The sequence below is a fragment of the Tetrao urogallus genome (assembly GCF_951394365.1).
Source record: "Tetrao urogallus genome assembly, chromosome: 14".
NCBI lineage: Eukaryota > Metazoa > Chordata > Aves > Galliformes > Phasianidae > Tetrao > Tetrao urogallus.
Window position 1 is genome coordinate 7,226,221 of NC_136827.1, and position 23,385 is coordinate 7,249,605.

General features: G+C 38.4%; 1 protein-coding gene across 1 annotated transcript in view; it reads left to right on the forward strand.

Annotated features, from left to right (window-relative positions):
• The window catches only part of ATP10B (ATPase phospholipid transporting 10B (putative)), a gene marked incomplete at both ends in the record, with an annotated part of 55,203 nt that overhangs the window by 13,698 nt on the left and 18,120 nt on the right, over positions 1-23,385 (forward strand). Inside the window, 7 exons of the mRNA XM_079542239.1 lie at positions 3,880-4,084; positions 6,944-7,029; positions 9,479-9,585; positions 13,612-13,743; positions 16,351-16,478; positions 17,405-17,657; positions 18,512-18,744. Of these exons, the coding sequence (XP_079398365.1) occupies positions 3,880-4,084; positions 6,944-7,029; positions 9,479-9,585; positions 13,612-13,743; positions 16,351-16,478; positions 17,405-17,657; positions 18,512-18,744 (1,144 nt within the window). The remainder of the gene's footprint in view (positions 1-3,879; positions 4,085-6,943; positions 7,030-9,478; positions 9,586-13,611; positions 13,744-16,350; positions 16,479-17,404; positions 17,658-18,511; positions 18,745-23,385) is intronic.

Consider the following 23,385-nt stretch of genomic DNA (forward strand, 5'->3'; position numbering starts at 1 on the left):
CAGTGTTGAGTTTTCCATTTAAAAGCTGTTAAAATCTTTGACAGTGTGTGTTCAATTTCTATTTGCAAAAATAGGCTGTAAAGTTTAAACACCTGTGGAATTCCAGCTGTTCATTGCAAAGCACTGAGTGTGTTGGAGTATTTTTGAAAAACTGATCCTTTAGTAGGACTGTTTTCAAATATTACATTCTAATGAATTACATGCAGTAAAAAACATTTGGATTTGCCTATATGTTATTCCGGTTTTTGTTTTGTTTTTTTTTTTTGTCTGACGTGTCTGATATTACAGTCTAATGGCAATTTTCAGGTGAAAAACAGAGTAACATCTTTACTACAAACTGCAAGGGAAGCTGACTGGAACTTTTAGTAATTCAGAGGAACCAGACCCACTGAGCTAATTGGTTGTTGTTGATACATGACGAAGTTTCTGAAGATCTTCCTCTAAGACAGCCTAGGATTCATAGCCGTGCTGTGACACGCACGTAGAAAATTTTTATTTCATCTCCTCTTGGGAGCAGTGCAATATTTTCTTACTTCCTTCTGTTCACCACCCCTCCTGACCCAGTCTTTGTTTGAAGTTCATTTTTATTGAGTCAAAGAATGTGAAATGACTTTGTGTCAACAGTAATTTATTCCTGTTCCCCAACAATTTCCAGCCACAGCAGGCATTTCTGTATGATTCTTTCTCCCATAAAATACCTTCATAAAATCCTATTCAATTTGGTCCTTCTCATCAGATTTGACGAGTCTAATGTCAAATTCTGGCAGACTTCACTGTGACTGTTCCAGGCTGTCTCTTTCCACCTGCACTACCCTGTGATGGGTGTTGTTGTGCTACCTGTTGTTCCAGGGCAGTGAGGGAATGCTTTTAAGTGTGATGGTAATAAATTGACTGGTGAAGGAGAGAAGATAATGGAGAGACTTTCATCCTAGAGCATAAATTCGATGTGCCACAGCCGTGGTGCCTTCCACCATGAGAATCAGACTTTCAACTCTCCACCTATTGAAAATCACCATGTGTTGTTATTTTATTGCATAATCATAGAATCATAGAATCACTAAGGTTGGAAAAGACCTAAAAGATCACCCAGTCCAACCGTTCACCTATTCCCAATAGCTCCTACTAAACCATGTCCCTCAACGCAACATCCAGTCTTTCCTTGAACACCCCCAGGTGTTCAAGGTTCAAGGTGTTCAACCAGTCCACATAAATATGTGTGTCTTTTTCATACATCTCTCGACAAACCATCTCAGACTTACGAAGCTCTTGTGTTTATTTAGCAGCCATAGCATGAGCTATGAACCTTAATCAGTGAGCAGGAAAAGGGCAGTGTTCCCCGTTATGGGAATTACTAGAAGTAAACTGCTTCATTTGAGAAATCTTTTGGGGCAATTGGACCAGTGTTGTTGTGGGGTGCAAGAGGTTCCTTGTGAACCTTTTCTTCCTTTTATCTTTTAATAATTCTCAGCAAAATTTTAGAAAACCCTCATGCTGCAGGAATCCTAATCTTACAGCTCCTTTCAGGGAATAGAGCTCTCTATGAAGAAAATGTGCTTTACAGAATTATTTTTTTTCACTGAGAGAGAGGGGCACCCTTCACCTGAATGTAAGCCTGGAAGACTAGAAATTCCTGAACTTTATTCCCTATGCAACAGAAAACAACCTCTTTGATCTGGAGGAACTCATTTGGCTTTTCTGACTCACTGTCTCCTCTGTAATTAGTGTATGAACCGAATCTTGAGTCACACGTGTAATGTAAGTTTCATTGGCTGTTACTGAAAAATTACTACAAATCTATGATTTCTGTGGCTTATTTTATTAACCCAGTTTCTTTAGGCTGACGTAGAAAACGGGCAGCTGGGTAAGGCCTATCTATAGCATTCTGTGAGCAGGAAATGTTCCATAAACAACAGAGCTGTGCAACAGCTGACGTAGAGAAAAGTAGGGTTGCCTTGCAGATGTCCTGGCAAACAGCATATACAAACTCTACATGACATCCAGATGTCTGGGGTAGCAAGACAGCCCATCTGCTTGTATGAAACTGCTTCTGTAATCACGCTTTAAACAAACGAGGAATTCTACCAGGAAAGCATTAGATATGAGAAGAATTCCTTGTTGCTTAGTGGTTTTCCTATATTAGCTTTAACATCCACTTCATTGTGCAATAAATACTCATCGTGCACCTGCTTAAATATTTTTCAAGTAGAAACTGTTCTGGAATTTTTGTTTCAAAGATCAGCAATATCAGATTCACTTACAGCAAACATCTGTTTCTCAGTGTGATCTTTTATGTCTGTTGTTGAGCAAAGGAAGCAAGGATATGCATATAAGTAAATGCAGCATAAAGAAGAATGAACATTTAGGAAGGAAAAATCATTGCTACAATACCATTATTTAGCTATTATTAATGAATCTCACTTCTATCACCAAAGATTTTTTTACATAGTTACAGGAGTTTTTCTGGTTTTTGTTGTTCTTCTTTTGTTTTAATAAAAAGTGAATACCACCAGGAAGTGTGGAGTACTTAACTGCATGTAACCTTTGCAGGAAGCAGTTTTTTCATGTTGTTTTTAGATAAGGATGTGAGCCAACTGCCACAGATTGCCTGACAGCATTAGGGCTGACTCCTCTTTCCCCAAGACAAGGAAGGCAGGTTAGTACACAGTAGACTTTGGCCAGACTCTGAAGACACACTTGGATGTTTGCCTTTGAACTCTGGCAAAACATTTTATCTCCTACATTACTGCTCCCCTTTTCATAATGCAAACACTTCACTGAAAGACTCTCTTCTTCAGGCACTGAACGAGGATGATTCAAAACTTAAGCACAAGTGAGACTGAGTCATTACGAAAAGCCTTTTACTGTGAGTCTAGTAAAGTGTTGTGAGCATTTTCCGTCTTACAGAGCAACATACAAGATGACAATTATTTATACTAAAAAAATAATTTCCTCATAATGAACTGAGCCATTGCTGCCTTTGCAGTTTTCCCTTTAACTAATTGCAGAGTATATTCTGCAGTCTTCAGTGGGTTTAGATGATGAAGAGCAGCTGAGAGATCAATTAAAAAAATTGGTTATTTTTTTAATTGATTATTTCAAAGGTTATTTCAAAAACTATTGCTATATCCTGAACTGTTGAATGCCAGTTTGTTGATGAAATAGTCATTTAGTCATTTATTTTCCTCAAACTTCAATCCTCTTTTTTTTTTTTTTTTTTTTTTTTAAGTTAGAATCCCTTTGTTCCTTACCTTTTTTCATTCATCTTAGGCTCTAGCTGCCTTTTGTTTTGTTTTGTTTTTTGTTTGTTTGTTTTCTTGTTTAATGCTAGGGAGTCATTTGTTGGCTGCTCTACCTTTTTAAGTTGTATCTACTACCTAAGCTTAAGATTTTTAATTATCTTTTGAGAATTACATTACATTACCAGGAGAGACCTGGTGCAAGCAGAAGTATGATAATGCTTTACTTCTTTCAGGGTCTATACATTGAAGCTTGAAAGTACCTGTGACATACTCAAAAATATAGTTTTTAAATGTCTGTATTTCTTGTCTAATATACTTAAAAACATTTCTGTTAGTCTGAGCAACTTTCTGGCTTTTGCTGTGGAGAATATAGGCCCAGTGCTAGTGAACGAAAGAGAAATTTTCTTCTAGTTTCTATTTACTTACTCCATGTAGATATTTTACTTTACAACGTGAGATATGGTGAAATGGTACTATGAAACTGTCTAAAGCACTAGTTTCTAGGTGTTTCTCTGTGTCTTGTTAAAAAATACAGCAATGTGGCACCACTGCCCTACTTTCTTTTATCAAAACCCCACTTAGCAGGGAGCCTGCCTTCCTAATGTCACTATTCACCCTTGACATGTTTTTGATGCTGCAGGGAAGACCGTGCCTATGTTGAGAAGTGCTGGAAAGATGTCCTAGTGGGAGATTTTGTTCAGCTGCAGTGTAATGAGACCATCCCAGCTGATATCCTCTTGCTGTACTCCTCTGATCAGAACGGGATCTGCCACTTGGAAACTGCCAACCTTGATGGAGAGACCAACCTTAAACAGCGACGAGTTGTCATGGGGTTCTCCAGCCAGGTAAAATCTATGAAACCGCAGCCCATGCAGCCAAGGACTGCTCTGTGCAGCAGTCTGACTGTTCTGCAGCTCTAGCAGCTCTAGCCACAAAGTGAAGCCACAAAGTGCAGTGGAGAAGTCTACTTTCAAATCAGAAAACACTTCAGTACTAGTTATGCTTCAGACTGTACGTGATTATTTTGTTTAGTCTTTGAGTTATTATGTAGATACACCGCATGCATAGAAGCCTTTACACTTAGGAAGACTTGTTACGTAAGCAGAGTGGAATGCAGTTCTGACCATGATGACCACGGTGTTCAGGAAGGTCAGAGATTAAATAATCATCTCTATTACCCTGTTATTTAAAATTATTAGTGTAAATAGCATGTTGATTAAAAAAAAAACAAAACCAATGCACTAGGTATCATACAAGTTGGTTTTAGTCTTCCTGTCTGCAACGTGTTCCTTGTTCTTGGAGCTTTGTTTAATCATATGATTTAATTGCTCCATAAAACTTCCCAGATTTAACTGCAGCTATAAAATGTGACTCTTTAAGGAGGAGAGAATGAACTGAGGTTAGTTCTTCTGCTTAGGAAACTCTTTGGAATGCTGAATTCCCCTACCTTTAAAATGCTGAGACAAAGGAAACTTCTTGTAAGCCACTTTCTCACCTGAATTTTCAACTGTAAAACTTTTGTCATCAAAATAACTATATATTTATTTATTTACTGAGAGAGAGGGAGAGGGAGAGGGACAGGGACAAGGAGAGGGAGAGGGAGAGGGAGGGAGAGGGAGACAGAAGAATCATCTTTCTCTACCCCTTTTCTAGCTAGGAACCTATTGGGTAGTAATGAGTCCTCTAAGCTCCTGCTTAGTTGCATCTGTTGTTCTCTTGTTGCACAAATGTTTCTAGGGTAATGATAACATAAAGTTTTACTCTTGAGTTTCATGAGATGGACAAGTTTCCACAGAGTTCTTGAAAGAGAGTCTAAAAATATTCACTCACATGAGACAAATGTTATACAAACTGCCCTGGTATCCATAGAATCACAGAATGGCTTGAGATGGAAAGGACCTCAAGGATCAAGTTCCAAATCCCTGCCACAGGTAGGGCCACCACCCTCCAGATCTAGTACTAAACCAAGCTGTCCAGGGCTCCATCCAACCTGGCCTTGAACACCTCCAGGGGTAGAGCATCCACAACATGTCTGGACAGCCTGTGCCAGCACCTCACCCTCTCTCTGTGAAGAGCTTCCCTCTGACGTCCAATCTAAGCCTTCATTTCTTGAGCTTAAAAGCATTCCCCCTTACCCTATCACTATCTACCCTTGTAAAATATTGATTCCCATCCTGTTTATAATCCCCTTTTAAATACTGGAAGGCCGCAATGAGGTCTCCTTGCAGCTTTCTCTTCTCCAGGCTGAATTCATCAAGGTATTTTTCCTCCAAAACTTATTTTTTAGATCAGATTCTCAGCTTGCTCTTACTTAGATTTTGAACATACACATACAAAATAGAATTACGTATTGCTCAGAAAAAGAATGAGAGCAAAATGAGACTAGGGCATTGTCACCATGATGAATTTTTACAACCTGGCAAAGCTGTGATGAATTCCACTAGGAGATTCTCGAGATTTTCAGTTTCCAAAGGAGTGTGACTTCTGGAAGTCTCTCTTGCTTTAGAAGAAAATATGGAAGCTCAGCAGCAGATCTGATTTCCAGGTCTGAATTTCCTAATGAGAGGAGTTTGGATTCAAGTCGGTTGCAGTTCTTTTGGTTTTTATCTCACAGCAGTAATTATTCTCTTTCATGTTTCTCACATCCCATTTTTATTACATATTCTTAATCTTAAATGAAAGTCTTCAGTATCTTTTCAGTTGAGGAAAAAAGGTTATGGCAAACATGTGCCTTTCAGGAAGCTGGCTTTCCAGACTGCTTCAAAGAGCCCCAAAAGCAAGCCTTTTCCCTTGAATGAGGAGAAAATAAAGCAAAAGTGTGTGTCTTGATTCAGCTCCAAGCTCTAATTCAGGACATGCTTAGCCCAGTGAGCTTCATCTTATTTTGTCTCTCCCAGCACTTCGGGCTCTTTCACTTCCCTTCCTTCTGAGGGGATCTTTTGCTTGTTTCCTTGTTTTACTGTTAGTCTTTATTTTAGTTGCATTTGAATGTATTCAAATTATTTAAAAGCATGGTCTCTTATTTTATTCTCATGTACTCCAGGCTGGTAAAACAAGTCTTCTAATTTGTTTCAAAATCCATATTAATATTGCAATTATTTTCATTTGATCTTGCTTTTGCCTGAAGAGTGTTGTTATTTAACAGAGAATTATAAAAATTTGTTACATTTACTTTAAATGAGGGCAGGTGCTGCCACTAACTAGCATCTCTATTGTATGATACAATTCATAGCATTTTTTAAAATTTATAATTGAAAATCCAGCCAAGGAAAGTCTCAGATCTGCTACACCATGACAATATCCTTTTGATTATACAACAAATTACATTAATTTGCACACTCAAATTTGCTTTGCTGTCTAATAGATTTGTGTTGACAAAAAATAAATAAAGCGAGAATTGATTTGAGCGAGTGCTATTTGAGAAATTAAAGATGAAAACTGTTGGCAACTTCCAGCTTTGGCTGTACTGTCTGTCTGTGTATGAATTTACCTTATAGAGAAAGTAAAAAATTGCAGGCAAGCTGTGAACCTGATCTAAGCATTTATTTTTTCCAAACCCCTGCTTTTTGGTGAGGTGGGTTTACCAAGCCTGTTAGTTTTACCTCTGACACTGTGCTTAAATTTTACGTGTTAGTGCTGATATGGCATGGGTATTTAGCTATTACTCTGGATTTGACACTCATTCCCTGTGTTTCCTCTTGCAGAATACTTCGTTTGAACCAGAACTTTTCCAAAATACCATCATCTGTGAAATGCCTAACAATGATCTCAATAAATTCAAAGGATATATGTAAGTATTTGTTATCCATAAATACATTGTCTATCTCAGCTTTAGTGCTTCATGTGGGGGGATATAGATGGAAGTAATGCGTTTTGCAGAAATTGGTGGACATTACTATTATCTATTCCTGGACTCAGAATTTAATAGATTATGCAGACTGAAATTTGGGCTTCAAGGCAAAGAAGGACAAAGGCTTGCCATTGAATTCACAATTGTTTTATACAAATTATTCTCACAAGGCTTCAGCTCTTATCAGAATTCTCACATGAGTGCATTTGTGTTTGACCTGAGGGTTAGGCTAGGCTAGATTTTCTGTGTAAATCCTTTCTAATGTTGAAAGATATCCATCTGTATTGTTCTTATTTCTCCATATTTATGGCCATGGGGAAAAGGTAGCCGGGATCCGACACACAAACCTAATTTTTTCTTACAGCTGAAAAACACAAGCAAGCACCAAAACTCTACATGAAACCAATGCATTAGAATAGTGTATTAAAAGCTTACTAGTAGCTAAACTAGTAGTTAAAGTCTTTCCAGTGATGCAGTGAGAATGTTGAACCTGAAACTAGAGTAAACCAGCAGATTCTTGACCATTAGCCCTCATCATTCCTAATCTGGTTTTGAGAATTTATGTGCTGTAAAATTATACCCAATACAGCAATCCTGTTTTCCCTCCTCTGTGATACCTTAACAAGTTGAATAGGTCAAGTCTGTATTGGTTGCTAGATTAGTGGACCACTAGGTATCAACTAAATTGAAGCAATCCTTCCAATTAGCCTGCTATAATAAAGCACAAGAACAGTGATATTGTGCAAATGTAAGAAATATGTCACAAGAAAACACACAAAAACACACCCGTAATGTTCAGGACTGGCTTCAACATCCTTAAATCTCTGTTGAAAATCTATAGCAGATATTTATTTTGGAAATGTCTGTCATCTCACCTGCTTGGTGCAGTAGGAAATTAGCTGCCTTTATCTCCCTGCTTCAAGGGTAGGTGAAAGAATTCTGTGGAAAATAACTTACTAACAGTGGAGTTCTCTTCTTCAGTCTACTTTTGTCTGAGGTGTTTTCTAAACCCAAATGACTTTGAGTAGTATTCAAACAAGAACTGGACTCTCAGCAAAACAAGGTATGGCCAGCTTACAGTGCTGCTCCAAGAGATGTGCACCCTCATAGTTCTGCCAACTTACATTTTTCTCCAAGAGCCCTTATTGAATGTCCATCTCCTTGCTGTAAAATTGCAGCAGTGTGGAAGAACTGTCTCTGCTAAAAATGATAAGCACAAACTTAGTGATATCTGCCTGGTGTGCTCTGGCCACAGCAAATGCTGCTGAAAGGGGATGTAGGAAGGCTTCTGCTTAGTGATTTTGCCAAGGCTGAAGCTAGCTCCCTAGGATAAGGAAGTTCTGGTGTTACTTTTCAAAATGCGCTGACAAAGACATCTGAATTAAAAGTTACTAAATAATGTAACTTCGTATATGAGATACTTAAATCTCACTGCGCTGAAGCCTGGGCTTCACGTACAGAAAACACTCTGTGATAACTCCCATTATGGTCAAATTCCAATGAAGATAACAGAAGATCTATAATCTGAAGCTGCTTTGGAAATTACACACCTGCTCTTCAGCGTGTAACAGTGACCTTCTCCTTTTTTAACACTGCAAGCCAGAGCTGCCTTGTGTTCTTCCTCTGTAGAATCTTTGATCAAAGCCTTCATTCTGCTATCTTATAGCTAGCTATTTGGTCTCTGAGCCTTTTTACTCGTCTCCCTTGATGTCACATTGCCATGTGCAGCTGCAAACGGGTACAGGATTGCACACATATAAATAGCACTGAACCTTGCCCCTCATTTAAGTAAGACTGCATTTTGCTGGTAAATGCAATACCAAATATCCAGTAGAGAGTCATAACATATACGTATTCTGGAAGAACTCTTACCTTATGCTGATATTTAATAAAATCAGTTCAAGTGGAAAAATCTCAGCTTTGGTTTCAGGAAGAGCCTACACAAATTCATAACAGAAATCTGTGCAAAAATAGTTTTCATTTTCAGAGGCAAGTAACCAATTGCCTGCCTGATGGTGTACTGAGCTTACAATTTTCAGTAAGTTTTCACCTGTCTGTTCTACTAGCAGAAGGAGCAGATGTGTGATGGGACTTCCTCAGCCAGAGTGAAAAATCTTCCACTCCATGTAGGTGAGGGAGAAAGCCTCAGCCCAGGCACTCCTCAAGGGAGCTGAGGTTCACAAAGATGAAAAGCCCTCTGGTGGTTATTTGACTTTTCTGTGACTTCTTACTGGGGCTGAGTGAAGCACAAACAAATTAGGCTCCTCGCAGTTTCTTGATTTCACCTTGAATTGGACATGAACACAAAAAAAAATTGTTTGAGATTTATTAGAACATTAACATTAGAAAATGTAATTGCTTTATTTATTTTGTCTTTTTATTTTCCCAGGGAACAGCCAAATCATGAACGAATTGGTTTTAACATTGAAAGCCTTCTGCTTCGTGGATGTACAATCAGAAATACTGAAGTTGCAATAGGAATTGTTATATATGCAGGTAAGAAGTACATTCTATCTCACTAAACACAGAATTTCCCTGTAAATATCCTTAAGTAAACATGAGTAATCTAACCTTGCACCGTAATTTGACATTTAGTTTTAAGAACTGGTAGGTCAGAGGGAAGAGTGCACAACCTTTTGAAGTAAAGGTGTTACTCCTGCATCTCTAAAGCAAAGGGATCCTATACTGGTTCTCTGACAAGTGACAGTACGCCTGTGTGTGTCAAATATCTTGCTACATTTATGCAAAGATGTCCAGACCAGTTAAATTTGATAAGGTTAGTTTAACTCTCAGCTCTGCAGCTCTGATTATAATGCTAATTTCATTGGTCATAAAATCTTCACTGCTGCCCTAAGAGAGATCTCAATGGCTCCTCAGAGCAGAAACCATTGCAGCTGAAGATCCATTACGTGCTGACATAGACATAGCATGTCTCTGCAATTGTGCATTTCATGCAGTAGATACATGAACCACACCAGACAGCGTCAGAGTCCAGATCAAACGCAGCAGTCCAGGTTCAACAGTGGGTCAGCTCATCTTTTTCTCAGCTTTTTTTACCTTCAGAGTGTTACCACTGCTTTTATTCAGCAAGAGTGATTTATCACTGATTTTGACATCTGTCCCCTCTTCCTCTTCATAAACAGTGTATTGACTTCCCTCCTTATGGCCTCTTCATTTGCTGATGAAAATAGTCAGTTTAAATACAACGATTAATCTCATTATTGGTTATTTTTATCTTTCTGGAAGAGTCTTGTCAGGTGATGTATGTATAACAAGCATCAATGAGGTTCAAGGCTGAGCCACCTAACAAGAGAATAAAAATCACCATTTTTGCAAGAGTCATTTACCTTGGATTCCCTTCCACAATCCAGAATATCTTATCTCATAACTGGCCATTTTATTTCCTTGCTGTAAAAGAGGATTTTAAATGGCTACAACTCCCATATATTTCCGCAGCCTTCATTTTGTTAGTCTTTCAACTCCTATCTTTGTAAACAGCACTGGGAAGAATGGTGCCTACCAGACCAAGGGAAGAGAGGCAGGCATAGGAGAATTCCAAAACTATCATCTGTTTTTTGGAACTACTATACAAATATCTCTAGGAATTATTTCCTATAGAATTAAAGTAGTTTCTCAGAATTATAGAATAGCCAGATTTAGAAGGGATCATTTTAAGGATCACTTTAAGGATCATATGCTCTGACCCTTCCTGCCCCATGGTTAGGCAAATCTTTCACTAGATCAGAATGCTCAAAGTCCCATCCAGCCTGGTTGTAAACTGACAGGGATGAAGTATCTGCACCTTTTCTGAGAAACCTGTTCCAACCCCTATTAAAAAAATTATCTTCCTTATATTCAATCTAAATCCACCCTCTATTTCCATCCTCTTCTTCTGTCTGTTACTAAGGCTCCTTTATACATTGGAAGTTTGCTATAACATCTCCCTTGAGCCTTCTCTAGGCTTAACAATGCCAACTCTCACAGTTGCTCTTTACAAAAGAGGTGTTTGAGCGCTCTGTTCAACTTCATGGCCATCATGGACCTGCTTTAAGAGGTCCATGTCTTACCTTCTCCTGTCAGGATTCCCATTTTCATTCTCTAGCCATTTCCTAGTGTGCTCCTTCACCAACAGCAAAGATCATAAAGTGGGCCTGTATTAACGTTGCTTAAGCTGCCAGCTGCAAAGGTTGGAGTTTTAATGATTGTCAAGATGTGGTGTCATTGGTCTGAGTAAGACTTCAATTCAATTTCCCACTGACATCTTTTGTTCATGTCAGAATAAAGGCTTATTCTTTCTCTTCTAAAATTAGACTCACTTGAGCCAGTAACCAGCTTCATTTCTAGGTTTCTTTGACATTGATTATATTCTGGCTTTTAATCATGGTCCATGACCTTTTCTGAACATCCAAAATCAGTCACATTGTAACATGGCACATTCTCCGTTTTTATAACCCTATTACTGCTCAATCTTACTTTCTAATGGATGCTTTGTGAAGCGTGGAGCCATCATTTCAGTCATTGTTTAGCCTGCGCAGTTCTCATCTGACCCAAGTAGAGTTTCACCTTTCATGGCTACCCAAACGTTCTACATAAAGCAATAGTACTAATGCACCAAAGCCACATTACAGAGCCACGGCCAACACGGTTTACCTGCTGTGATGGGGACAGCAGCAAGAATTAAAAATGCTTTTCCAGTAATAAAGCACCAGAATGGAAACAAGTTTTAAATGAAGCCATTAGCATCCAGAAATTGAGTGATAATGTATTGGAGTGTGATAGGTGAGGTGCTGGGTTACACAGCGTGTAAATCTGTGAGGATTTTAGGAGAAAAAACAAACCTATGTATAGTTTATTCTAATCTTTTCTAATATTCATATCTTCCAGACTTATATCCTTATTAGAGGTGTGGGGAAAATTCCTTTTCCTGTTGATCAGCTGAAGTGGAGGGGAATGAGAGAGGTGAAATCTGGAATTAAAGCTCCTCCAATTTCACTGCATAAATCCATCAGCATTTCCCTGAGGAATCTTTGAGGGGGACTAAAGAGCTTTGTCCCGAGGCATTTGTTGTTGGCTTTATTTGTTGTTGTTTGTTTGTTGGTTTTTTTTCAACACAAAATATTCCATTAAGACTGACATAAGAAGAGAAGTGAGAAGCAAGATTTACAGAGCTGCTGGAGGAACCAAGTGCAGGCTGTAGTGCTCTCATTTTCTTTGTAACTCAGTGGTAAAAGCATTTGTTTACAGAAGGAAAGGCTGAACATGAGTGAACCCACACCTCCTGATTCACAAGTAGTGCCCTGACTTAGCTGACTTGGTGCAGTAAGCGAAATACGTGTGCTGAAAAGGAAGGAGTACTGGTGGTGTGAGTTGGTCCCCCCAGCATAGCTCTGGGTTGTGTAGAAATTATATAGTTATTGGAATGGGAAGCCAAGAGTCCCTGCTCTTAGTGAATGTCCTGAACATAAGGCTGGAGTGTAATTTTCTCTCTCACTCTCTACCTCTGTTAATATTCTTTGATGTAAAGCTGGAGCGAATCCAATAGCAGTGATTAAATCACTCCTTACTTCCAGCTTTTGGTTCAAATCACTTCTCTAGGAAAAGCCAAAAGATAGATGGGCAAACAGTACCTCTCACACACTAAACACACGTATAAACAACAATGCAAATACAAGGCTGCATGGCCTTTATTTTTTATTATAGAAATAGTATAAAATGTACAATTTAACATAGCAACAGATAGAATCCAGGTATTCCATTTGTGGAGCCATGGTTTAGATGATATTAGTAAAATAGAAAAAGCAAATTCTGCTTGTTGGCTTCTTACAGAACTCTTTTCTCATTACAAGTAGTCCAGCTCAATTTTAATTCAGTATGTTCTTAGGATTTAGTGGGCTTTTTTTCATTTCTTGCTCTGCTTTTTTGTTAGCACTTTACATCCACATGATGAAAAAGTAAATAACATTAGTGTACTTCACTGCTGGACCTGACATGTTGGATTGTATTTAAGTTAATACATGAAACATGTCTAGTGGCTCCCAAATAGCTAATGAATAATATTTCCAATATTTTTCAAATGTTGATTCCAGGGACCAGTGTAGCACCTGATCATGTTGATTATAAAACTCCAAAATGCAATATTATTATTCCTTTTCCTTCCATTCTCCAGGAGATTTAGCTGTTATGTAGGAGAATATCTGTGCTTCTGAGTCTCAAGTGTTTTGAATATTGGTACAATCCTTGTTCCTATTGAACCTGCTGCCTTTGAGAAAGTAAAATGTATGTGTCAGCTTAAGGCTGAAATGTAATTGAGCTCTTCTGTAAACCCCTACCTAGATTTAGTGTCTCATATATTCTGACATTCAGTCAAATGGGAAAATGGGCAATACAGTTCCTCGATGAAGCTGGAGATAAATTAATATTAATCATGATCATCCCACTCCCACTTTGTGAAATGCTTTTTTTAGAAAAAAAAAACCTGCAAAATGTTACGTAAACATGATGATATCCATTTGCTTTTTGAAGGTCATGAAACCAAGGCCATGCTGAATAACAATGGTCCTCGCTACAAGCGCAGCAAGATAGAGCGACGGATGAACATGGATATTTTCTTGTGTGTGGGACTCCTGTTCACAATGTGTCTTGTTGGATCTATAGGTATGAAGCGCTGACAAAAATCTTTTGATTCCTATTTTCTACAATGATTATTAAAACTGATCTTACAGAGACAAGTGAGATCAGATCTAGAGCTGAAGGCTTCAGGCTTTTGGACTCTAGGTTCTTTGGTCTTATAACGTACAAATTGAAATGGCAAATCTGAGCAATTTGGATGGAAGGAAACTCAGCCATGGCTGTAAATATTTCAGATAAGATCCGTTTCCTCTATAAAATATGTGTAAAGCAACCAAGTGAAAGCTGTTGACGTAATGCATAGAGTGCTGCTCTGAAAGTCACGTATCCTATTTTATCATGTTGGCTCAAGATGTGAGAGACTGATGTTGGTGGAGCGGCAGCAAAAGTTGAACCTTTCCACCAGTATTCTGTTACCTTTTGCTGCCGTGCAACAAATGGAAGTAGAGAAGCACTGTGGCACAACAGCGTCTGACATGGAAGTGTGTATGAAGCAAAAGTGTGTCACTGAATTACTCTATGCTGTAGGAAATGGCATCCATTGACTTTCATATTGCTTGTTCCTTATATGACTAAAAAATATAATGATGCAGCTTTACCTACATTTCTATAACACTTTCCTAAATATCTTCATGGTGACTTTTGCAACCCATGAGCTGCACATGGGTAATTCATTTGGTTCACGATCTCTAAAGCTATCTTCTTCTCAAAGGCCTTTTTGGCACAGGCTGAGCTGAATCAATTGCTTAAATAGGAGCATTGCATTTTTCTAGGGGCTTCCCTTCTTGAACACCGCAACTAGATGGGGCTGAGGTTATCTGACTCTGATTTACTTGATTGATGATCTCAAAGGCCTTGCTTTCATTGCGCAGAAGCACCCACTTGCCCTACAGGTCTGATAGCAATCTGTCCCTGGCAGGTCACTATTAATGGATCTCCTAACCCTGAGGTGAAGGGCCAGATTTTAAGCCTGCTAAGCTTTGAGTGGGTCACTGCTTTTGAAAGATAACAGAGGCTCCCATGAGAATTTTGTGTTCAAAGCCTCTTTTCTTTTTAATCGATTTCATCTCAGTGATAACTTGCTTAGTGCTACTGCTCTGATTTAGTTTTGTAGAGACAAAGTCAAATCATGTGGCCCTGTCAAGCCTTCCTGAACCTTCCCCAGAGCCCTGCGATGTGACCCACCAGTCAGTCATCACTGTAACACTGTTAGAAGTAAAGGCCATCCAAAAAGATGAACAATAGAACTGACTTAATCACTTTTTTAATTTTGCTGCTTCATGTTGCAATGGGCCTTCTTGGCACAGAAATGGGATTTCAGTTTGACAACTGAGCTCCATGTGTGAGAGAGAGAGGGAGACTTCATTTTCGTTGTTCCCTGGCTGCTGTCATGTCAATTTAGAACTTGTCTTTGTCTGGTGTGTAGGAGCCCTTGAGTAATAAAGTCCTTTAACTTAAGGTTTGAAGTGGTCTCAGATGGAAAAAAAAAAAAAAAAAAAAAAAAGCAACAACGTTTAAAAAACAATTTATATGCTCAGGTTAAGAAGAAAAAAAAGAAAAAGAAAAAGAAAAAAGACTTTAAAATATTCATAGTTTAGTTGAAATGTGTAAAGCAGGAACAAGTATACCAACTTTCATCTGTTTGAAAGATCCCACTGCTTTACCATGAGTTTTTTGCAACCTTGTCTGAATGTAGGGCTCCAGGAAGAAACAGTACAGGTGAATCCATCAGTATTTTCCTTGCACACAGTGAAAAAAGAGGGGGAAGGAGTGAGTTGTACACCATAGCTGTACGCCAGCATCCTCAGTTGTGATCGAAGTCTCTAGCAGACAGAAAATATTGCTGAAATAATTTTAATTCTTTTGGCAGGATTTTAGTAGGCAGATGCTCCAAAACGGCCGCTTGCTTAATTGGTGCTAATAGAAGTTTTATCAGAACTGGATGCACAAAGTGGACTAATAGGGGATTTTGGCAGGAAAAGGGCATCTAGAGCAATGACAGTGTGTGGAAACTAAGTCATTTGTGCTGGCTACATGTCAAGTTTCTGACTCTGTATGAAATTTATGTCTGTAATGGCAATATGAAAGGTGGTAAAGAAATCATGATGGAATGTTGGTAAGTCCTGAACCAGAGCTGCAGAAGTGCAATTTGGGAGTGTGTGTTAACTGACGGGGAATTGAGGAAATGTAAAAACTAACTACCTGAATTAATTTTTAATTTAATGTTAGCATGTAATTATGAAGATTTCAGATTCTCTATGCAGACAGTGATACATCTTTCTGTTAGAAAGAGGAATAGGAGCCTTCAGCACTGAGGACTTTTAAAGCTAAGTGGCAGAGATGGAATCCTCGCATGATAAAAGATGGAGTGAGAAGAGATCTACACAGGCATAAGGGCCATGGGAGAAACCTGCTGAAGGACAGGTGGAAAAAAAATCGCCGTGCCCAACGTGTCTGTTATGTGCATGTGCTACAAAGTTCTGCATATGTTTGGCATTCTTCAGCAGATTTGCAGCGCTGCTTGGGTACTTGAGTTGGAAGCGTTCTTCTTAATTAGCACTGCAGTCCATATCAGAAGCTTTATCAGTCACCGTCCTGCTCACTGTGTTTCAATATCGCATATAATTCCTACAGGGCATGGCATTTGGTCTGGAAGTTTCCCAGAACACCCACCTTATGATGTCCCAGATGAGAATGGCAATTTTCTGTCTCCAGTTCTTTCTGGCTTCTACATGTTCTTGACTATGATAATCTTGTTGCAGGTAAAAGACAAAGCTTCTCTGTTACTTTCAAGGAAGAAGGTATTAAAAACTGACTACAATCAGTAATAAAGAAAATAATATCAATGAATAGATTGTTCAGTATTTTCTTGATCCTATTTGGAAATTTTGTGAAGAGTGTTTCAAATCATTGAAGTGGGGAATGCACTATAACACAAATTTTCTTTGTTGCTTATAAACCTCACAGGGATATATACAGGAAGAACAGGTATTGTATCTCTGAACAGCTCCAGAGTATCTAGGATATGTGTAGAGAATGCTTACATCCAAATATCAGTTGTTTGGTGGTGTTTATTTTTTTCTTTTGCCTACGTTCATCATTTTTAGGTAGAAATGCCACTCAATGTCTCAAGAAAACAGTGAAACAGAACTTGTAGTTTTCACCTGCAGGGAATAATAACTAGGTAAGGTTCTGCAGGTTTAGAAAATAAGCTAAATTAAAAGTAAGGTGCTCAGATATCTGGGTCTGATCAAGCATAATTGAGAAAGAACAATTGATAGGATGGGGGAAAATCACATTTACTTTTCAGGTTTCTTGAGATTGAGATCTGCTGAGATTAAAGTGGACAGGATTTCTTTGATATGAGTGAAATAAGAAGAGAACTTTTTGAGCTGCTTAGATTCCTTAGGGGCTTATTCTTCATTACTGAAACAGAATATCTGTGCATCTTATGAATTCAGAATTATTTCACGGTGGGGAAGTTATTGGATAGGAAGCGTTGCATATAAAGGCATTGCTTGTTAAACGGGTTTACACCAAGAGGTAGTTTGTGCTAGTGTATCATTTCTGAGTTTCAGGAGGGTAAGAGCAGCATTTACCTTGGTCCAGAAAATGTGTTTTTGTAAGAGCATTCTCTGGAAGACTCATCTTTCGAGTTGGTTCTCATGGAGATTTTAATCTCTTTCAGGTTTTGATCCCCATTTCTCTTTATGTGTCCATTGAGTTAGTCAAGTTGGGCCAAGTCTTTTTAATTCACAATGACATTGACCTATATGATGAAGAAGCAGATTTGCCCATACAGTGCCGAGCCCTAAATATTACTGAAGATCTTGGGCAAATCCAATATATTTTCTCAGACAAAACTGGGACACTAACAGAAAACAAAATGGTATTCCGACGCTGTACTGTGGATGGACATGAGTTTTCACATCAGGAAAATGGTAAGGGAAACTCCTACACTTGCTTTTTTCTCTCAGCTACTTAATCTCAATAATTTAAATATTAATACTTCAGCCTCCTGAGCCTTCTGACTGGGTCAGTGGTTTTGTATCCTTTTTGTGAGGGACTTCCCTTAACGGAGACTCCTGAAAGTTTTAAATGATATGGAGGTTAGATTGGGAAGTTGTTTTGGTTTCCTGCACTGCACTTGAGAGTGTAAAGAGAACATTTAATTCTTCATTTCTTAATAAGCGCCAGCCAGTCTTTCATAGACTCACAAACTGAGATTAGTTAGTAATCAAGCTCAGTGGATCCAGAAATAGTTACCACAGTGTGATATGAACGAAGGCTCATTTTCACCTAGAGTCAACTCTAGCTGCAAGCTGTATCTGAAGCCTCTTGGCATTCAGCACTGAATCTGAACTTTTGACTCAGACCCTCCTTGGTTGCTACTTTCTCTCCCTATGTTGTGCAAAGGATTTTATTAAGCTGGCAAGCAGCTGCCAGAAAGATGTTTGTGCTCTGTGACTGAGAGCATTAGCAAATTTGTGAAACTGTATTTCATTAACCAGTTCCAGCCAACTGCAAAGTGCAGTTAAATAGACCTAGCATTAGGCAACCTCCTTAAAAATGACTGATCGCTTTGAAGTGCATTTTTGTTTTCTTGCAATAACAAACATTGCAGAGAGGGAGTTGCCAGAAGCTGAAGTGGATAATGAAGTTTTTCTGGTTAGGACTTTGGGGTTGTTTTAGCTTTGGGTTGGTTTATTTCAAGGGTTTTTTAACTACACAAGGAATTTCTTCTGAGCCATGCCAAGAACAGTGTAAGAGGTGAGGTTTTGTTTTCTGTTTACAGCCAAGCGCCTGGAAATGCACAAAGAGTTGGACTTAGAAGATGAGGACTTTGCAAAACTTCAGCAATTCACACTTCCTCCAATGAATGTTGAAAAACCAGCCACTTATCAGAGGACCATGAGACCTTTAAGGAGGTCCCAGAGTGCCAGGGCTCACTTTCAGGGGCATACAAGGAGCAGATCACTTGGTCGTCGTGATAGCAACCAATCTCAAGTGGCGTTCAGCAGTACCATTGTGAGTACAAGAAGACCGAGTTGGCATGTCTTTAAGGAATTCTCCTTTCTATGGCATTTTCTGATGGGGAGCTGACAGGTAGACAGGAGAAATCCTAGACCTGGTAGAGCTAAGGATTGTTTGATGTAGTTTTAAGTTCAATTTAAGATCCTGCTTGTCTCATTCAGTTCCTCTGTCATGTAGAAGTAGATATTAGTCAGTGTTCCTCCTGTTCTTGGAATATGGTGGGTCTGTCAGTTGTTCTCACATTTCCCAACCCAGTCCTCGAGTAATATTGAGAACCACTCTTTGTATTTTTCCTTTATATGTCAGTGTGACAAAGGAATTCCTTGCCAGATATACTTCCTCTGCCAGGCCTCTTCAGTTTCTTCCAGATTTAAACTGCCATGGTTGGTTGATTGGTTTGTCTGCCTATTGTTGTTTTGCTTGAGGCTGCGGGGGTTTTTGGTCTTTTTTTGTCGTTGCTGTTACTGTTTTGAGGTGGGTTTTCTGTTTTGTTTTTGTTTGTTTATTTTAGTATCAAATATTTGCTTTATAGAGAGAGGTTAAGCTACTGTCCTGGGAATTACTGGCCTCTGCTGCTGTCAGTCTATTTGGCGACATCAGCTAACCTCAGTGAGAAATATGAAGATGCAATAAAAATGAAGACACTTAGCTATTGCTTAGAGACTGTGCTGTGTGTTGATGTCCTTCAGATGATGCACAGTAATGTCTTTTTTTTTTATACATAGCCAATTCCCTCAATGTAAAATGGGAATCATAATATTTTCTATGTCTCTGTTTGTTTCCTCTCCTCTGATGCATTTGTGCATTGCTAAGAACAGCTGGAGCATCTTGGATCCTCTGGTTATACAGACAGTATTGTGGGTTTGAAAGTATCTCAATCAAAGTTTCTCATTAAAAATCCATTTTCAAATGCGTGAGTGAAATATTGCTGTTTATTGAACTTAAGGCTTGCAGAGTCCTTATGGATTAATGTTTCTGTTTAACTACAAATGATGAAGAATTCAGTGGTAGTCAACAGTTGTCAAATGAGGTTCTCACTATGAAATCATCAGGCTCACATTCTTCAGATCAACAAAATGCAAATAAAAGCAAAACCTTGCTCTTTTTGAAATGCAAAGTCCAAAGGCCAGTAGCTGGGATTGTATGATTTGTTTTTGCTTTTTCTTAACAAATGCCAAATTTCCAAGGGTTAATGTGCCAACCATTTGAAAGCTTCTCATGGAAATTAGTAGCCTCAGGTAACAGGAAAATTGAAGAACTTTGCACTGCTGAGAGAACACTGTGGTTTTTGGGTAAGGGTTAGCACAGCATCTGCTGTGAGCACCTGCATATCAGAACTCTTGCCAAGAAAAACATTTTTAAAAAAGAGAGCTCTTGATGTGATAACATCCTGCAAAATGCAGAGAGTTTAATTGGAAAATAGCTATGACAGCCAAAGAATGATCATGTACTAATGTTAAAAATGTATATGCAAACAACTTTTAATGGAAGATTATCTATGCAGCAATCACAAAATTTGCTTATTGTTAATCAGCCTTAGGTGGATCAGTGATAACCAGGTTGCACATAGTATTTTAAGTGCGTTTGCACAGCAGCAGTTGATTGTCTCTGCACATCAGTGTGTCTGAAACTTTGTCTGGGTATTCTGAACTGCTCTGCAATTAGGAAGCTCTACAGCTACACAATGTATTTCAGCCTGCCTGTTTGTCAGAGTGTTCTCTGCTTGACAGGTTTTGAAGTTTTGCTGAAATCTGAAAATCTCTTATCAATTAACTTGTTCATCTCAGTGCATCTCTGAGCTCAAGATGAGGATGATGGGTATTTCATGGCATTTGATAAAGTTAATTAAACTGGAGACTGCAGATCCTGGAAGAATAACTGAACAGCATAGCTTGTCTTTCCTGGAGTAAATATAACACAGTTATTTAGTGGAATCGAAATCCTATGGCTTACCTTCTTTTTTTTCCTTTCCCAATATTTCTGTCTGTAGTACTTGTGATCCATGACAGTTTATGGAGCCTCATTGCATACTGTTCATGAAGTTCATAAGATAAGATGAATCCCATGTCCAGATACAGCCCCGTAAAATTCACTGGCACAGTCTGTTCAGTGGGAAGGTCTTGGACAACGGAAAAGCAAATTCCTAATTTGTTGTTAGCAGCTGTATCTCTTGCTATCTCTAGAAGCAAATAAAAAAAATAAAAAATAGAGGCCAACCTTTTAGCTGGACAGATCTATTCGTATCCAAACTCAAGCTATTCCAAAAATCTGTAGTTGAGAAGTGTTGTCATGTCTGTAGTATTATACTGATATCATAAAAAAATGCGTAATGTCTGTGTATGTCTTAAGTTTTATGTGGAATGTAAAGGACAGAAGAGTAGTGTAGACTTCAGAAAGCTCTGAAAGAGTCTGAGAGAAACAAATGCAGTGACTGATTTATTCATTTCATAAACATTTATGAGAACTCTGGAGGGAGAAGGACGAGTCCGTATATAAACTGGTGCCATTGGGACAAGAACAGACTCACCTGTTCTTTCATATCTCTTGTGAAAATGTAAACTGGTATTTATCCTGCCTATCTGGACCTCTAAAGAGACAGCCTTCAGCCAAAGCAGAGGACATCACCTCACTTTAGAGGCTTCAAGATGTCATTGGCCCCGTTACTTGTTTCTTTCCATACCTCGGAAAGAAACAGTCTTGATTTACTTCATTCATGTGATTCTTTGTGGCTGCTGCAACTTCTCAGGGGGAAAAATAATGTACTATAAACCACAGAGCTATGGTTGACAGAAAGACTTCAGGGAACATTAAAAGAGTAAAAAAAAAATACAAAATTATAATAAAATTTGGAAGAGAACAATGCATTAGCATTTACATGTCTCTACCTTTACATGTCCTTATGAATTTAGATCTTGACAGCACATTTCTTCCTAGATTTAATGGTTCCAATAAAGAGTGCCCTGCTATTAGAATCATTTCATGGAGATTTCAATTGTCCTATTGCCATCAGGTTTTAGTGCCATCAAGTAGAAGAAATGCTATCAAACTAATGGGAAATCTTAACAGTTGAATGGTACTAGCCATTTTACAACTTCAGCACTTTACCAACATGATTACTATGATTGAAAGTGTGGTAAATTTAATTGATCATCATCACTGATGCTGCTCTGTTTCATTTTCTGTTTTGTTCATTTGGTTTTCCGTTTGTTCAGGCTAATCAATGAACAGATTTGTTTGTCTGAATTCTTTTATCTGCTGACATTTCATAAGGGTGAATTCAGGAAGACAGGGAAATTCAAGTCAGCCCTGCTTTCACTAGATGTAAATATAAAGAGAGGCTTCTCTGGTAAAGACTGGCTTTCATATTATTTTGTTGTTTGGTTTTTTTTTAATCTGTTCCTGAAACCACAATTGACTTCACAATTTTCCATTTTTTTTCCAGAGATAAATTTTGAGAATGTTTCAATTTAAATAGAATACATACTTCCACACTGCCATTTTTTGCATGAGTTAGAGGCAGATGGTGAGGGTGTAGATTCAAAAAAAAAAAAAAAAATTGGATGGGATTAGGAGAGGCTGAGATCCCTGTGTACCAATTTGTGGTTCTTGAGGTTCATTCTAACTGTGGTGCTGCACATGCGTATTATAAGAATTGATAAGAATAGCTGGGCAAACAGAGGATTTCTAATCATCAGTATTTAGAATTGAATGTAATCCCCAACATGACTGTTTTGAGAGTTGTGACAGCACATATGTGTTATTCACAGGAATTACCCACTTAGGCCTCATGGCACTGCTGTACCTAGCAGGCACACTGCAGGCAGCAGACAACTACCTGTTGTGTGTTGTAGTATGATGCTGTTAAAGGGTTTCTGAAGAATGACCATTGTAACTTTTCAGCTTCTGATTCATTCTAAGAGACCTGAGCAGATATCTGAGAAGCAGGCTCTTCCCCAATGCATATCAATTTTCTAGTGGAGGGAATGTATCTGTACTTAAATATTTCCCCAAATACAAAAGAAAAAGCATGAAAGCACATAACCAGAATTTCCTGTAGCAAAGAAAGTGCATTATCTTGCTTTATATTTGGATTTCAGCTGAGTTCTGTGCTTCAACAAAATGAGCAATAGATTTATTTTCAATTATTAGGACAATTTAAGAACCAGTATTCATGTTTGCAAGCAGGAGTTAACAATGTACCATTCAGCTCAGTACTACACAGCCATAAAGGTGGTTGATTGATTGCTGCTGCATATTTAGGGAACTCGAGATAACTGTGCCAGATTGAAGAAGAAGTAATAACTGAGATGAACTAGAAAGCAGCTAAATCACTTTGTCAGTTCCTTAAAGAACACATACAAAAGTCTTGGCTCACAGGAAGGTGTCTCTAACTTGGGAAGCTCCAGTTAAATATGGCCCTGAATTAAAACCAAACCACACTCTGCTAACATGAAATTTCTGTTAAAAGTAGCATTCCCAGAGCCTACATCAGATTAAATTGTAGATAAATGACATTGTTAAGTAGTTCGGCTTGTGAATTTAGGTTTGATTATAGACAAGGTGGTAAAATTACAACACCATTTCAAGAACAAATGCGTTATGCATGCATTCATTTATTTGTTGTAAAACTTAGGA